We start from the raw sequence: 15,856 nt of genomic DNA, 5'->3' as shown, positions 1-15,856 counted from the left end.
CAATGTGGAAACCCTCAGCAGCCTGTAGTATTATCTGGACAAACTAATATTTACTCCAGGACAGCGCAAACAAACTCATTTACTCTGGCTTTATTCAGTGCTCTGGCATTGTTGATGGATTAACTCTAATGATGAAATCTAACTCTTAGTTTGATCTGAAGGCTTCACTTCTGAGAGCACAGTGCATCAATCACCTACAAGTGAAATTACCAGAAGCAGGTTTTTTTTTCTCAGAGATCAAAGATCAAAAGAAAAAAATGCAAATAATGCATTAAATAATAGGAGACTAAGATGATATTTTTGCATACATATTACTGATCAGCTGCTTCATCATCAATGTGCACAGTATTACGGAGACAGCCTTACACAAAGATGGAAAGAAAACCAACAACAGTATGCTCCTCTTTTTTTCTAGCTGTGTTCAGAGGGATTTGCAGCAGTCTGAACATGAAAAAAGGCAAGTAATGAGTTGGTTTGAAGTCTGGCCACAGTGCGGTGAATCTCTGTTTGAGTCTGGTCTGCTTTGAATAAAAACTGATTTACCTCCCCCCCTTTAAATTTAGTCTGCAAAATTACACAGTCTTCAGAGCATCGTAGGAATGCACCAAACTTAAAGGTCCTCTTTTCTCAACAGGGTGTAATGAGAAACTGGTCATTGAGGACATTAGCCATCAAGGCAGACACCTGCAATGATGGGACTGAAAGGAATCAATATTCTTTCCTCCATTAATGCTAAATAGAGAAACTATATTCTCCTGACCTTTTTGTCAGCTTCATGTGATGACAGCAGAGATGACTGCTTTGAGCCAGCAGGATGGATGTGGGGAGAACTGACCTAAACATCGCTCTTGAAGTTAAAACACAAAAATGGCTCATGCAAAATCCACAGACTGTAATTTAGATAATTTACTTATTGTTTATACTCATATATTGTCAGGTGTCAGTTTTAGAAAACTCGTTTGGTCAAATTAATGCAGCTTTACGAGCTAACCAGACCCAAAAAACAAAGAAATATGTCATGTTTAAACAGAATATATGGAGAACTTCAGTGTTCTGTGTGTGCAGAAATTTTCATTTTCAAAGCATCCCTATAGAATCACAATAGAATTCTATTACTTTCTATTTTTAATAGATTTTTTGGGGCATTTTGCTTTTATTATAGGGAGAGCTGAAAACACAGGGAGGAGAGGAATGAAAATGGAGGACATGCAGCAAACCATTCAGACTAAACTAGAGCCTTAGTACATGACGGCATGCTCTACCTGGTGAGCTATTGGGGCGTTCTATAGAGTTGCATTACTTCCTTGGTAACATAAAACTTGTTTATTGTTGTAATGATCCACGCTGGCCTTAATAACTAAAGAAAAGAGGCTCAAGATGAAGCTGATTTTAATGGTAGAAAGTGTATTTAAATAACTTATTTATGCACAAATACCACAACAACAGCATAAACAAGTGCTTCATTACATAAAAAGTTTTTTTTGAAAATGTTATTTTTTAGGAGAAATATTCTTCGCTAAATTTACTGAAATTCACCAAAGCAACAATAAAAAGGGAACTGTGATATGCAGTTACATTGCGCTGGTAACACAGATGTAATAGTCTGTAATTACATTTTTTTTTTGCAAGGTTTATCTATTTTATGCACAGTTTGATAATTGGGTCCGATGAATCAGAAGGTTAATCTGAAATCTGAAAGAGGCAAAAAAAAGATTAATTTTGTATTATTTTTTATCAACTTTTCTCTATTCTGTGTTTGTCCCGAATGATTTTACTTGTCTGGGTAGAATTAAGCAATCTGAGAGCCACTGGTTCAGTCTTTCACAATGTATTACATTAGATTAAATGCTTTTATGTACAATATCTTTTGGACTAAAAATATTTTTAAAATCTAAAAATTGAAGTCCAAATAGCATTTAGATACTTTAGCTAAGTAGAAGGTTTGAGCATACATTGAATAAATGAGCTCTTTCACTGGCTGATTTTTAAAAAAAAAACTTTTGTACTTAGGACGTTAAATGTATGCAATGAAGCTCTCCACATATGGTTGTTTTTAAAAGTTGCTTTCCAGTGGTTAATAGGATGTTTATGTCTAAATCTCTCTGGAAGTTTGAAGTGGACCGATCAGCCTGCTGCACAGTGAATTGAGAGCTTTAACCGAGCAGCACGGAGGCGCTTCACCTTGCTTTTCTCTGTGTGTTTTCATTGGGTCAACCAGTCAGTCCAGCAGAAACAAACTTTTCTTTTGGGGGAAATGTAAGCTTTCCTCGAAGAATTTCCCTGTTTGCATTTGCAGGTGGACCTAAGATGGCATGATGGCATATCCATACAGTGTCCTGTTTATCATGGACAAAGACTCAGCATTCTTTGGCACATATCGGCCCCAGAGTAAAACCTCAACAAATTCACATGTGTGTTTATTTGTTTTTCCTTCAATGTGATAGACGGACAGACGGACGGCCTTGGATTTCACTTGTAGGGTAGGCGAGACCTTGTTAACTCAGTAATGGATAGCCCAAGTGTGCAGGGAGACATCCTCTTCATTATTGTGCCGCTGAGAGCAGGAAGAGAAGACAAACTCTTCCTCCATCGCTCTGACACTCGCCTTTTGTCTGTCTCAACTAGCAATGCACAGATAGCTGCGAAGGAGGTGGTTAATGGCTTTTCTTTGTCATTTCCCATGAAGAAACGCATAGAGCAAATATTTTTGCTTTATTATGAGATGTTGCAGTGGGATAAAAAACGATGTTGTCAGGTTACACAATGGACAGGGTATTTTGGAGAAATACTTGAAAAGTTAGGTGTAACATGTTGTATCTAATGTCTAATTTCTTATGGTATTGAAACATTTTTAAAATCATTTGTAAATATGCTGTTGCATTATTTTATTCACAAGCTATGAATTAGTGTTAAATGTAGAATTAGACACTAAAGTTTGCAATCATGGAAGCAGTTGCTGAGGTAAAACTGAAGTTGCCACAACTTTAATATAAAGAAGTACTTCAGTGCATTCTTTTCAGTTTGCCAAAATATATGCATTTCTTTACTAAGCTGCTGCAATGCTCCTCAGCCAGAGAACAAAAAAATGCTTGTGTTTCTCATTAGGGTTTCACACCATGACAGGCAGAGTATCGGAGCTGAAAGACTGAGGGCTCACTAGACAATTGAACGTGGTTTAAGCATTTCTACAGAGGCCCACCTTGTTATTGTGGCTTGGAAGTGTGACTGGCGGTTGTCTCAGTCTGCAATGAAGAGTGATGACTGAGAGGACCGCCAGTAGCCACCCACATAGATTAGTATCTTGTCCTCAGTGGAGTTTTACACATTTCATCATTTTTTTTTTCTATTTTTTGTCTCAGTTTCCAGTGTATTTTTAACAGTGTATTCCAGTGATTTTTACTTACAGTGTGTTATGTATATGATATGCTCATCATAATTGATGTCAGACACTGTATTTTGTGGCAAAATGTATCATATAAATTGCACAAAAATGCCCAGCATATTTAATAAACTTGTAACAGACAAGCCTTTGATATTTTATCATAGGAAAATTGAAACTTTAACTTTCAACAACACAACCCTCCTGTGCTCTCATTGTCAAAGATTTTTCTTGTATACAAAGCACTTTCTGAATTATTCAGGATGCACATGTCATGTTGTCCTGTGGTCTGCCTTGTGGAGCTGCTCTCTCCTCCTAGTGCAGTGGCTATATCAGACCCTTCATTCAGTTTAAACCCATGTTTTTGCCATGCCAAATTAACAGCCACCCTTTGGGTCAATGCTGCGTGCGAGTGCTGAGATGGGAGAGGCGCGTTTGAGTGAAAAGCACCAATAACAGCAACATGCATGGTTCTCCACAACTGGCTGCACTCCGTTTTCTTCAAAGGGCCCTCTTTCTTTTTCACTCTCTCTCAGCTGCTTTCGAGCTGACTGCTCACGAGCACACCAAACAGAAATATTGGCTGTTTAAACTTGATGATACTGTCAATATGGGAAAGGTCAGACGGCTATGTATATGTTTTATTCCATCCCGGATGTTGCTAAAGTCAATAGGTCGATTCAAAATTTGTGTTGATTTAGACATGAGTCCGTCTTGGTTATCAGCCAACAAGTTCCTTAAAATCAGACAAGTGATAGGGGTTGGCAGCTCTGACTGGCGCCGTTGTCACAAACCCTCAGGGAGTGGCAGCAGCGGGGCAAGGTCAGGAGGCTGATTAATGGCAGGCATTGTTGTTTACCTTTCACCTTTTGTTGCATTATCTCTTCGGCTCGACACATGGTGACATCGCTGGTCTTCCTGCACACATGCAGCATTCAGCGGGGCAACAGGCTCAACGTGCTCCGGGTCTGCACCCACAGACCTGTGTGCTCCACTTTGTGCTATCTCATCTGAATGCTGAGGTGATGAGCATGAGGCTCTTGTGCAAGACATATACAGTAAATAAACAAGAACACAGCAAGACGAGACAGCCACGCAGGAAATACAATCCAAAAACTTTAAAGGAAGGATTGGAGAACCAGCTGCATGGCTGCTGTTTATATAGTAAATATATATCTGCCTATTTTAGTATACTTTATGTGCAGTATGATTAATAAGCAGTTTTACTTTTGGATAACACATAGTTGATTAATTTCCACATCAAAACATGCCTCCATCTGAAAACTATCATCACTTAATATCAACATGTAAAAATCTGATTCACTTCTTACAGGAAAATTCATTTCTGTCATATTTTTCCTATTTTGATTGGAGGAAATATAAATCCACAATAGCTAGATAGAAGTTCTTTTATAGGTCTAAGCTGATAAAATAATAATAAATTACTTTTTTTTCTTCTGCTTTGTAAAAGATGAACTTGACATTGTACAAAGATAGCCCATGTGCTTCTAATTATACATGCATTATATGCAAACAAGCTAGCATTTAACTTTATGTTCTCTGCAGTAAACTGGAACTGGAACCCTGATCCTTCAGTGGAACTTATGCAAAAGCTTTACTACTGTAATTGTAATGTAAATTTTTAGGAACTGTATGTGGTAAATGAAATAAAACTGAAAGAGGAACCTCTCAGTACCACTGAAATTAATTTGCATAGCAACAGTATATAACTGTATTAGGACGGTCAGAGAGGTAAAAGAAAATGAAAGTAAAAGAATAACTTGGGTGATTTGTCTTTTTTTATCAAAAAGAAAGAAGCTATCAAAGAACTGATCCTACCAGCAACACATTCCTTGTGCATTCAAAATATATTTAGTTTTGTCATCTGTGCTGTAGACGTCCACTGTTGCCCAAAACACTGTTTTAAAAAAGCATCGCTGACAGACACTATTGCATGCTCCTTCTTTACCAAGAACATGCCGACTTGTAGTTTATTTTGATTCCACATATGCTGTTCTGCTGCCATAAATACTGACTGTAGGGCAGAAAATATGTATTCATCTGCAGCTGAAAATAGTCCTGAGTAAATGTGATAATTTCTCTTTTCATGAGTAATGTTTGCTTAAAGCTACAGTGAGCAGTTGTTTTAGGAAAATGGCAAGCCTTTTGTAGCCACTGCTTGAGGCCACATACAAAGCAGAAAAGTGAAAATCCTGAGAGATAGATTCATATACTGCTGGGGTTTTTTTTGTCTTTCAGCATTGATTTGTTGGCACTAACAAAAACATAAAACAACATAAGCTTAATCCTTCAAAGACTAACACTGAGATGCTTTACGAGAACTCAAATAATAACCGTATTCTGTCACAACTCGTTTGAATCAGGTATACGCTGCAGTTAGTAAGCATGCTCCTTTTTGATCTTCTCTCTAAGCACAGAAAACGTTCGCTTCAGGGATCCAGCTGAGTTTCAAGGAGGATTTTCCTCTCCAGACCGACAGACAGTACGGTGGTTTACCGCTCACATATTTCAGAGAAGAGTCATCCTCTTATTATCACCTAATAAGAATTTGAGCCAAAAAATTAACTACCTTATTTGCTGGTAGCATTTGACATGTGTGTGGCAACATTTAGCACAGTATACGTTTCAGCACACTTTAAATAAGTCACAGATGGGCAGACTGGTAGAGCATTAATTCTATAGTCTCCCCAAATTAGAGAGGCCTCTCCTGCTTTGAGGACTGTCTCTCTTCTTTAGCCCAGATTGTCACTAAAATAGACTTCCTTTGCAAAACTGCTGACTAATTTCCATAATGAAAGCGTGTGTTTAGACTTTACAGTAGATGTTGACATTTGCATACCAATTACTGACAACACACACAAATTACAAGCATTCTTCTCGTTTTACAGAAACATGGCAGTGTTTTCAAAGGGTGCATTTTAATTGAGTTTGCAAACATAATTTTATGCTCTTTTAGTCATCTGTATATAATAATCAAAACTGGGCTCTGCAATTCAGCGTATTGCTGTATCCTCAGAGGACCAAAGACAGCGGCGGAATCTCCTGAGAGCAAATGTGAAATGATACGTTTTCATTTAGAAAGCCAAATGTCATCATCATGTCTCTGTCCCTTTTGCTTTTAGAGCATCTGGTTGATGTGGTGAGCTGGCAGAGCAAGTAAGAACATGGGAGGGAGGCATTTATCATCCTCTAGACTGCTAGAGCTGTAACTCTGCCTGCTTGGAAATCCTGTGGACAGTCAGCGGAAAAAAAAAGTCAGTGGTGATTGAATTACAAGAATGACATCGTTACAGACCCGCTGCTTTGGTCTTTTAGGGTGGCAAAAACATGAATGCATCACTTACGCGTATTGCACATAGCACATCTTTGTGCTTGTGTAACTTGCCCTGGATTCTGCTTTTCTAAACGTTTGACAGCGTCCGATCCTGTCAAACACTGTTAACACTAGCCTGGCAGCTATGACCATTTTAAATTTATGACTTTGTTTCTCGCACGCTTGTCAAAAAATTACATCCTGCATGTCAAAGAGTGAGATCCACACGTGTTCCAGCTTCGTACATCATGCTTGCATGCACCATGTTTCCATGGCGAGTCAATTTATGAGAAATTTCAGACATGAGTAGAAGTGCTGACACTGGCCTTTGTAAAATCTGACACTTTGCCAACTTGCCACTCTCTTTTTAAAAGGTTTCTCTTGTATCTTTCTTTCTTTTTCCAAGACCTGTCTGCTCTGCCATGTCGCCTGTCCTGAGATGCTCTCTTCTTGTTGACTTAGAGTCTTGCAAAGACAGAGTAGTGAGTGAGTGACTCCTGGCCAGCCTGGGGTAGTTTCCCCCCTTAACGCAAAAGAAGAGAGATAATGTAAAACGCCTTAAATAATACCCAGCAAAGTGTCAAATACATAAACCGAAGTTTGGTCTTTAAGAACACTCAATCCCTCCTGTACACACGGCAGACGTTGATGAATCATTACGGTCGAAGACAGCAGCGCCTGGTCTTGCTTTTAAAGGAATCTCTGTCACTGTTTCACCACTGCTTGGATTATTAATAGTGCTCAATATCATATCCATTAGGATAAAGGAGGCCAAGTCTCCTATCCATCTCCCCAAGTATCTGTTTGAGCTTGTGGTATTTGAGAATCCTTTCAAGTTTAAGTGTCAGAGGTAGCACTCTTAAGGCCATAGAGATCAGAGCACTGTAGTATTTAAGTCTGGGCATCTGCACACTTTTGTGTCCATATTTTTAGTGATAGTGCCCTTTTTAACCTCTAACTTATCAATAAGCAGTGCTAAAGGAGGCAAGGATGAATTAAAGTGTGAAATTATATATTGCAAAAATATAAGCTTGCATCTCTAATAATTTTTGCAAGGTAAGACTAATGCAAAAAGGAAATTATGTCTGCAACTCCCCCAATCTATCTGGTCTAAAGCTAACACCAAACATCTCCAGACTTCTTAGTATGGAAACAAAATAATGCTGGTAAATGATTTTAAAGTAACAATCAACTATTTTCCTGAAAACTTCTCAAAACAAGTTGTATCTTATGAAATTATGTCATTAACATGAAAATTGTGAAAAATGGCTCTATTTCAACACTTTAAAACATACTGTACTTCAACTCTTATTGTCGTTCAAGGATGAAAAAAGTCCAGTCACTGGCATGTTGTGATGTTGTATGCATTTCAAAAATATTATTTTTACGTGCTCTGTGTCAATAGGGAACAACATCTGAAACTATCCCACCTGCTGCCCTTCCAGCACTGAGGGTCTGCTGTAGACGCAGTGGGGGGTATCACTTGCTGCCCTGATTGATGACCATAGGTCCCGCAGGAAGTAACCCCACCACCATGAAGGAGTGTTTTCCGAACCCCAAGTGGTATCCGGGAAAACATGAACGACTCCAGTCAGGGAGCATGTGTACTCAAAGGCCATCTTAATGTTTAGATATACTGACTCACTTGGGATTTTGCTGCAAAAAGGGGAAAGGAATCGACGGCGGCAAAATAGGACTCATGGCACACAAATTCCAGCATGTATCCTCGAGCCTGCTGTTTAAACACCTCAGTGCTTCGTGTTGGGAGACTGTCCTCTGTAAAAAAAAAAGCAGTATAACTGAATAATATTGACTTTTTGCTCCTTGATAACGTTTTTGTTTTTGATTAGAAGTCTCAGATAATTTTCCATACTGCATCAAACATGCAATATTAGACATATTCAGCCTTTTCTGATCATCAAACTGCTTAAATATGGAAAGGCAGAAATTTTAGACACGAGAATTTAGTACACATTTAAATCCCAACATACACTGGTTGTTTAATTAAATAAAAAAACACTACTGTGCACTGCTAACTGTATACTGTGCTTGTTCTGGGTCTACATGTTATTTTTTTTTCTCAACTGTGCTTATGGCGAGAATCAAGAAAACAGAATCACACTACCTGACTGTAAATCCAAAACACAACTGTCTTTCAGCGAGCAGTGTGATATATGCATCCTCTGTTGATTCATTTTAGAGAATTATTATATATTTAGGTCTGTAATAACTTCTAATGTTATGGCAAAAAACTTGCAATACTTTATATTAAAAAGACAGAACGTTATTATTCATTTTATATTAAATATCACTAAATAACCAATGGCTATTATGGCCCCCGTCTTTAGGAAACACTGAGACTGTTTTTAGTGTTTCAATCATTCAATCACCTGAAGTTTAAAAACAGCTTAGAATAAACAGACCCAATGATATTTTTATTCTAATAGATTATACTATCTCTTAGCATTGAGAACCAAAAATTGATGCAATTTTGATGAATGATGTCGAATTTTTGAAGGCCTGTTCCAAAAAAGGGAAGAGAACTACACATTAATTGTGTTTTTAAAGGGCGGAAACATAACATGAAGTGTTCCTGCATTCATAGGGATGCTGTTCAAATCCACAGAAAAGCTCGTTCTTACTCAACCAAAACTAACCTGGATCTGCAATCACATGCTGCGTCCACTTACAGTAGAAGGAATACAGGTTGATTGCAAAATAGGAAAGCAGATTAAAGTTTTAAAAGTTTGAATCTATTTTAAAAAAACATATTTTATACCACATGCATGCATGATGGTAATTTTGGTTATTAAAAGACTGTCATAAACTGCAAAGGCAACATGTACTGCCTGCACCTTAAATGGCCTTTTCCCCAACTAAATTGATTAATGCTTTTTAAAAATACCGAAAAATAAATAATAATACCAATGCCAATATCTAATACAATCTAATATAGTATGTGAAAGCATCGTCATGCAAAATTAGATGTAGAATAGGTAGAATTTTAAAAAAGCACCATAAATGGTATTAGTTGAACATCATTGCAACGGAATCATTAAAAAAAAAAATAAAGCCAAAATATCGACGTGAAATCAGACAAACACGGTCACATAAATGCCCAGAAACACACAGTTCAGTCTGTAAAGCAAATCAGCGAGGAGTCTCGTCGTTAGAGCGCAAACAGGCCACAGGAATAAACAGTTTACAGAGAGCCAGAGAGCGAGAGAGAGGGCAGAGGCCTGTATGGGAAACGTGTTGTAATTTCTATGCGGGGTACTTCTCCCTGAGGCTGCATGAGGGTGGATTGGACTGTTAGATGCTCTCCTGAACGCACCGTTCATTAACGTGTATGATCAGCCCTCAGATTTCCATCATGGCGCGTATCAATTACAGACCAGATAACATCAGCGGAGGCGCCCAGGCTGAGGAGAGCTCTTTGGAAGTGTACGGGTGTTCTGCCTGAGTGAGCAAAATGACTTTTTTCCCAGCAAATAGTGGCCTAATCACTATCAGTATATGGATTTAATTCCAATTGAGGCGAACTATCAGACGAAGCTGGCTGAAACGTATTCTGAAAAGGTTATAGGTCAGTGAACGCCTCACGACGGGCAACATGCCACATTCAAAGTCCAGAATGAACTCCAACGGGAGAGAATGATTCTGTCTGAGACCTCCACCTGCACGGACCAATATGTTGGTGGCACAGGCCTTTCAGAAATAACCCAAAGTCACATGTTTAGGTTTGATTCCACATTATCAACTCTGTTAAATACAGAAAACAAAATAAAAGGAGCCTCTCAAGGTAGTGGCAACGCAACCAAAAACCACTTGAAATAACAAGGGGGGTAAAAATCACTCATTCATCTCTTTTAAAGTGATATTTCCTTCTTTTCCAAAACTTAGCAGGCCCTTTCCTGGATCCATACTGCAACAACACACGCTACAACAACTTACGCCGTTTAAAAAGGCCTTTATTTTTGCATATTTACAATGAAATTATAAAAATATATAATTAAAGCTTTGGCAAATATTTTTTTTTACATTTAGACAATTCAAATCTTTTTGTTCACATCGTTGAGCCACTGTAGATTCGAGATCATGACCAGAAGACAATATAACATAAGGCGTCTTTAGAATAAAAACATCAATGACAGGGCGACAGAGTCCAAAGAAAAGTTATTTCTTTAAAATCCTGCAGTCTCCTTTTGAGAATATACAGCCAATAGCAACACGAAGTATTTTCAAATGAAGGTAGGAAAATAAAACCGATCAACCAGTGAGGGAAACACCGATACATCCATGCAAGCTTACATTCATATGGCCAAAGACAGACCGATAAAGCTGTACTGTACTCGTTTGAACGGGCCTGTGTTGGACTGTCAGACACAAACAAGCCGGTAGTGTTCAGACTTACTGTTGGAGTTGTTGAAATGAGTTCAGTTAAATGGGTATTTAGGTGTTATAAGTCCCGGTTATGATGATGAGGTAGGGAGACTGAGTCCATGCACACTGTTCAAGTCTTCATGTTGCTGCTGCTGCTGCTGCTTGCTCAGGGGACTGGGCGGTTTTCTGTCTCCTGCACAACACAAAAACACAGAAATACTCAGTGGGCAAGTGCGTAAAAACCGCTCATCAACTGATTACTTAATCCCGGAGATGCATGCATATAATGTGAATAATTGCACCTACATAAAGGGGCAGATTTTATATCCTGCAAACCAACAGAATCTCCAAAAATGCACAATTTTCAACATGCAACCTTCCATTTTCTTATAAATAATAATAACAACAAAGTCCTCCATTCTGTTTAACTGGTTTAAAATGATTACCACTTGCAGGCCTGACACAGGCCAAGAATAGGAGGTCAATATTTGAAAAATGTCATATAATTAGACTTTATTTGATATTTGGTAAATGTTTGCATTCGCTTTGGACGTTACTGACTGAGAAAGAGTGTGTGTGTGAGAAGAGAAAGAGGAGGAGAATGAGGAGAGACACTACAAAGTGTGTGTGTGTGTGTGTGTGTGTGTGTGTGTGTGTGTGTGTGTGTGTGTGTGTGTGTGTGTGTGTGTGTGTGTGTGTGTGTGTGTGTGTGTGTGTGTGTGTGTGTGTGTGTGTGTGCGCAGATATATCAGATAAATTTGGCAAAATGCAAAAATAATAACAACAATAATAATAAACTGTTAAATTCACTGCAGTTGCGTTTGCGTCCCTGCGCCCTAAAGAGAAACATTTTTAGGCTTCCACGCATCTGTCACCAGCTTTCACAATACAGTGTGCGTACCTTCTCGGTTCTGATGCTTAAAGGCCATGGATGAGTGGATCTCCCCCGCATGCATGCTCATCCCGCCTCCTGCGTGGGACAGGGCCGGGCTCTGCGGCTGCCAGTGGTGGTGACCCGGGGCCACGTAGCCCCCCGCCGGCCCGCTGTACACCCCGTACTGGTTGGTCGGAGAGTAAGCACACGCCGAGACATAGCTGGAAGGCTGCAGGCCAACAGATAAGAGAAAATAAGGACCAGCAACCCCCACAAAAAAGTTGCAGAACTTCTAATTGAATGGGACAGTGGCGTGTGGCCTGCAGCAGCGGTTCCTAAAGACGGTGTTTGGTGTTTGAGTGGTTTACGAAGATCAGGGAAGCAGAATGAGGAAGGAGTAGCTTCACTGTCATTTCATTTACCAAAAAGTAAAGTTAATTAGACTATGTATACTCAGCAAGGTTACATCTGTCTCTCACTCTCATCAGAAACACAAATTTAATTAATAAAATCCCACAGGAATATAAAGTCTAAGCCTGGGGATCACAGCTCTGCCACAGGCCTTTGTAGCAAGGGGAACAATTTACTCCTGAGCTCTGCCCATTTTGGCTAAGCTTTTGGACTGTTTCCTATAAAGAAAATAAAATGGCGTGCATGCACAGCATGCACACACGTCCAGACTTTGTGTAGTGAGACTGAAGGCTGCACAGATGTTTCCAACAGTTTTGTTTTTTTTACCTGAGCATATTTTATGTCGGCGTCAATGGCTGATTTGTCAATCCCGTTGACTGTGTGAGCCGCAGAGAAAGCTGCTCTGTTGACGCTACTCCACTCCTCCATTTTTGGTGGGTATCCCTCCGTCCCAGCAATTGCTGATTTCAAAACAGTAGTTTCAGGTCAAAGATGTGTAAAAAAGTGAACGTGTTAAAGTGTAAAAACAAAACAAAACAAAACAAAACAACAACTCTGCAGTCTCGTTAAGCGTCAAAATTAACACTAAAAATAGAAAACACATTAAAGCTGGTTGTTAATCAGTCTGTCTGAGCTATTAAACATTTTTCATTTTCTAAACTGCTTTAGGAAGACCTAAAGCAGTTTTCAAGATACAGTTATTCAAACAATATACTATTTAATATTACTGTTAATATACTTATTTGAGTGCGTAATTGTGCGTAATAATATTATGCTTTATGGATGTGGTTTTTAACCGCGGTGGTTTTTAAACAAACCACAAAAACATAGAAAATGACAGAAAACAACTGTAGATTATTAGAAATATTCTTCCCTAATTTAATAATAAATTGTAATGATTGTTTAAGCTCATTACATGCAGTGCATTTTGCTTTCAGGTATTTGCGTAAAATAAGAGATAGTCTCACACACAGAATGGAGCGATTTCAACCAGAAAACAGCTTTTAAGAAATATGTAATTATCTATAATTTACACACATTTTGTATAAATTATTTAGGAAATGATGGCACAAAAATGCACTGAACCAGTGCGACTAAACAGTGGCTGAAATGACTGACTAAAAGACCCGAAAGCCAAAGAAAAATATTCCTGTAAAGACTACTTGGAGGATTAGCTTGGATATAGCAGGTGGGCAAGGTGTTTGCAAACGCATCATCCCATGAAAAGGCCTATTGAAAATGGCCTTACTGCGTTATGGCTGAATGCTGAAACGGAGGCCTGTACAACATTTAATGGACACATTGTTCCGTCTGCTGCCAGAACAGGTTGTACGGACTAATACGGCCATTAATCAGGCAGGATAACAAGCTGCTCGGGTTTATTAAGCCCTTGTTTGCGAACAGCGAGTGGTAAAGCCTTTCATACACTGCACTGAGAAGCAGAGGCCTAACATTTCACACAACACAAAATGGTTGTGCGACCCTCACCTGTAGGATCCATGAAGGCTCGTATTCCGAGGATGTTGCTGACGGTGTGCGCAGAAGGCCAAGCTCTGGATATGCTCACATGTCCAGCTGTCACCGGTACTCCAGGGGGGCTGCCCATTTTAGTGCCGGTGGGCGACATGGTGTTGGGGTAGGAATAAGGGTATATGTGGTTGTAGGGGAGCCCGGCCTGCGCGGAGGCTTGCTTGCTGCTCTCATATTGGTTCGGCTGCGAGAGATTTCCGATCTTGTTGCGTAAAATCCTGCTGATCGAGCTCACCGACGGGACATTGTACTTGTCACAAACCCCGTCAGCCAAAAGCCTGTCCCGGATCTCCCAGGCAAAGATCCCGGGGTCATTCTGTTTGTAGTCCCTGATGTTTTTCACCACGTTAGGCGTCGTGACCCGTGGCTTGCTCCCACCGATGGCACCGGGTAAGATGGAGCCCGTCTCGTTGTACCTCGCCAAAATCTTGCTCACGCAGCCGTGAGAGACCCGAAGTTGCCGGCTTATATCACAGGGTCTAATCCCGAGCTGAGCCAGCTCCACTATTCTTAACCTTATGGCGTTGGGCAGGGGTCGCCCATTGACGAACACGCCGCCTAGCTGGTTCACCTCTCCATAGGTTTGCTCTGCAGGAGAAAAGAATCACATCAGTTACATTTATTGGAATATTTGGGTGAGTACACAGATGTCTGACTTGTGTAGTAAGTCCCCTCATGTGTGCACTATAATGTATTAATTGTTAAAATTATGCAACAGTATTATTTAACAAATACCAAAAAGCAAGGGCATGTTAAGATGTGCAGCCTCCTTACAGTCCAGCTACAACAAAATCTGAGGGTATAACGTTGTACGCCAGTCTGCACAGATTGGTAACCCCTGTCTCTCCGCCGCTATTTTGCAGCTTTACCAAAGTGTGCAAACTGTTTGGCTGACTTCACCGTCCAATACCACTGCGCACACAACAAAAACAACATTAAAAATGGCGAGCTTGGAGAAAAGACACGAGAGAGCCCTTTAAAGCGACGCTTTTCATAGGATAATTGGTGGTGCGGTTCCATTTACGATCTAAAGCTTGAAGCAGACAGTCACTCCTGCTCAATAGCACTGGAAAAATCCACCGCGATTTAAATTTGACAAGCTGTCGCCAAACACTCCTTCATTTGCACATTATCTGAACTTGGAGAAAAAGGAAAACAAATGCTTATTTCTGTCTTTACGCAGGCGTAGTGAGTCTGGATACGCTTCCATAAGTCCCATTCTGAAGCCAGTGAAGCATGCAGGCGGTGAGGGCTTACCCATTTGCCTATATGTTTCGAGATGCTGGCAAATCTAGGTGCCCCCTCAAATGGCTGAGTGCGTCCGAGTGAAGTCAAAAGAAGGAAGAGGGGGAACCGGGAGGAACGAGCCCCAGAAGAGGAAAAGCCGAAAAATCTCCTCCGATTGCAGCGTGCCTCTTCCTGCGTTTTTTTTTTTGGAAACAAGTGACTGCAAGGTACAATGGCACCGAAGTGATCTTCATCCGATAAATGCAAATTGGAGTTATCCCGGGGAGTCCGGACTCTGCTGGAATTAATTTGACGCGTCCTCCACGTCAATCTTCGCTGTTATACGCTGAGGCTCTGCTTTGGTTTCATTGGTCGTCCTGCGCTGGAAACGGTGTCAGCCAATACAAACCCCATCCGGTTGGAGCCGTGCAGCCTCCTTGAGTATTTTGCATAGGGGAAGTGGCAGAAAGGGAAGCGTTTCATCCAACATGCAGCCTTCTGGTAAGAACTTCTACATCATGGCAGATAGACTTACAGAGGTGACAGTGGAGGGAAAACCTGCCTCAACTTTCACACTTTGAGCTCCAATATGAAGTTCTGCCACTATTTAAGGGAGACATAAATTACAAAATTGATGCGTGGATCATACCAAATTGATTTGCCTTATCAGTCAGTCATTTGAAGAAAGGTAAATATCAGATATAAATATGTTTACTGG

At 40.0% G+C, this 15,856-nt stretch overlaps 1 protein-coding gene across 1 annotated transcript; it reads right to left on the bottom strand.

Annotated features, from left to right (window-relative positions):
* Nucleotides 1–10,698: 10,698 nt before the first annotated feature.
* On the bottom strand, nt 10,699–15,172 carry pax1a (paired box 1a). The gene is made up of 5 exons (XM_051945518.1): nt 15,169–15,172; nt 13,870–14,499; nt 12,709–12,842; nt 11,998–12,199; nt 10,699–11,289 (listed from the first exon to the last, which is right to left on the bottom strand). The coding sequence occupies exons 1-5, from the start codon at nt 15,170–15,172 to the stop codon at nt 11,186–11,188; spliced, it is 1,074 nt and encodes a 357-aa protein (XP_051801478.1). The 3' UTR covers nt 10,699–11,185.
* Between the last annotated feature and the right edge of the window lie 684 nt (nt 15,173–15,856).

Source organism: Acanthochromis polyacanthus, chromosome 1 (assembly GCF_021347895.1).
Source record: "Acanthochromis polyacanthus isolate Apoly-LR-REF ecotype Palm Island chromosome 1, KAUST_Apoly_ChrSc, whole genome shotgun sequence".
NCBI lineage: Eukaryota > Metazoa > Chordata > Actinopteri > Pomacentridae > Acanthochromis > Acanthochromis polyacanthus.
This window is presented reverse-complemented; position numbering and strand designations above follow the sequence as displayed.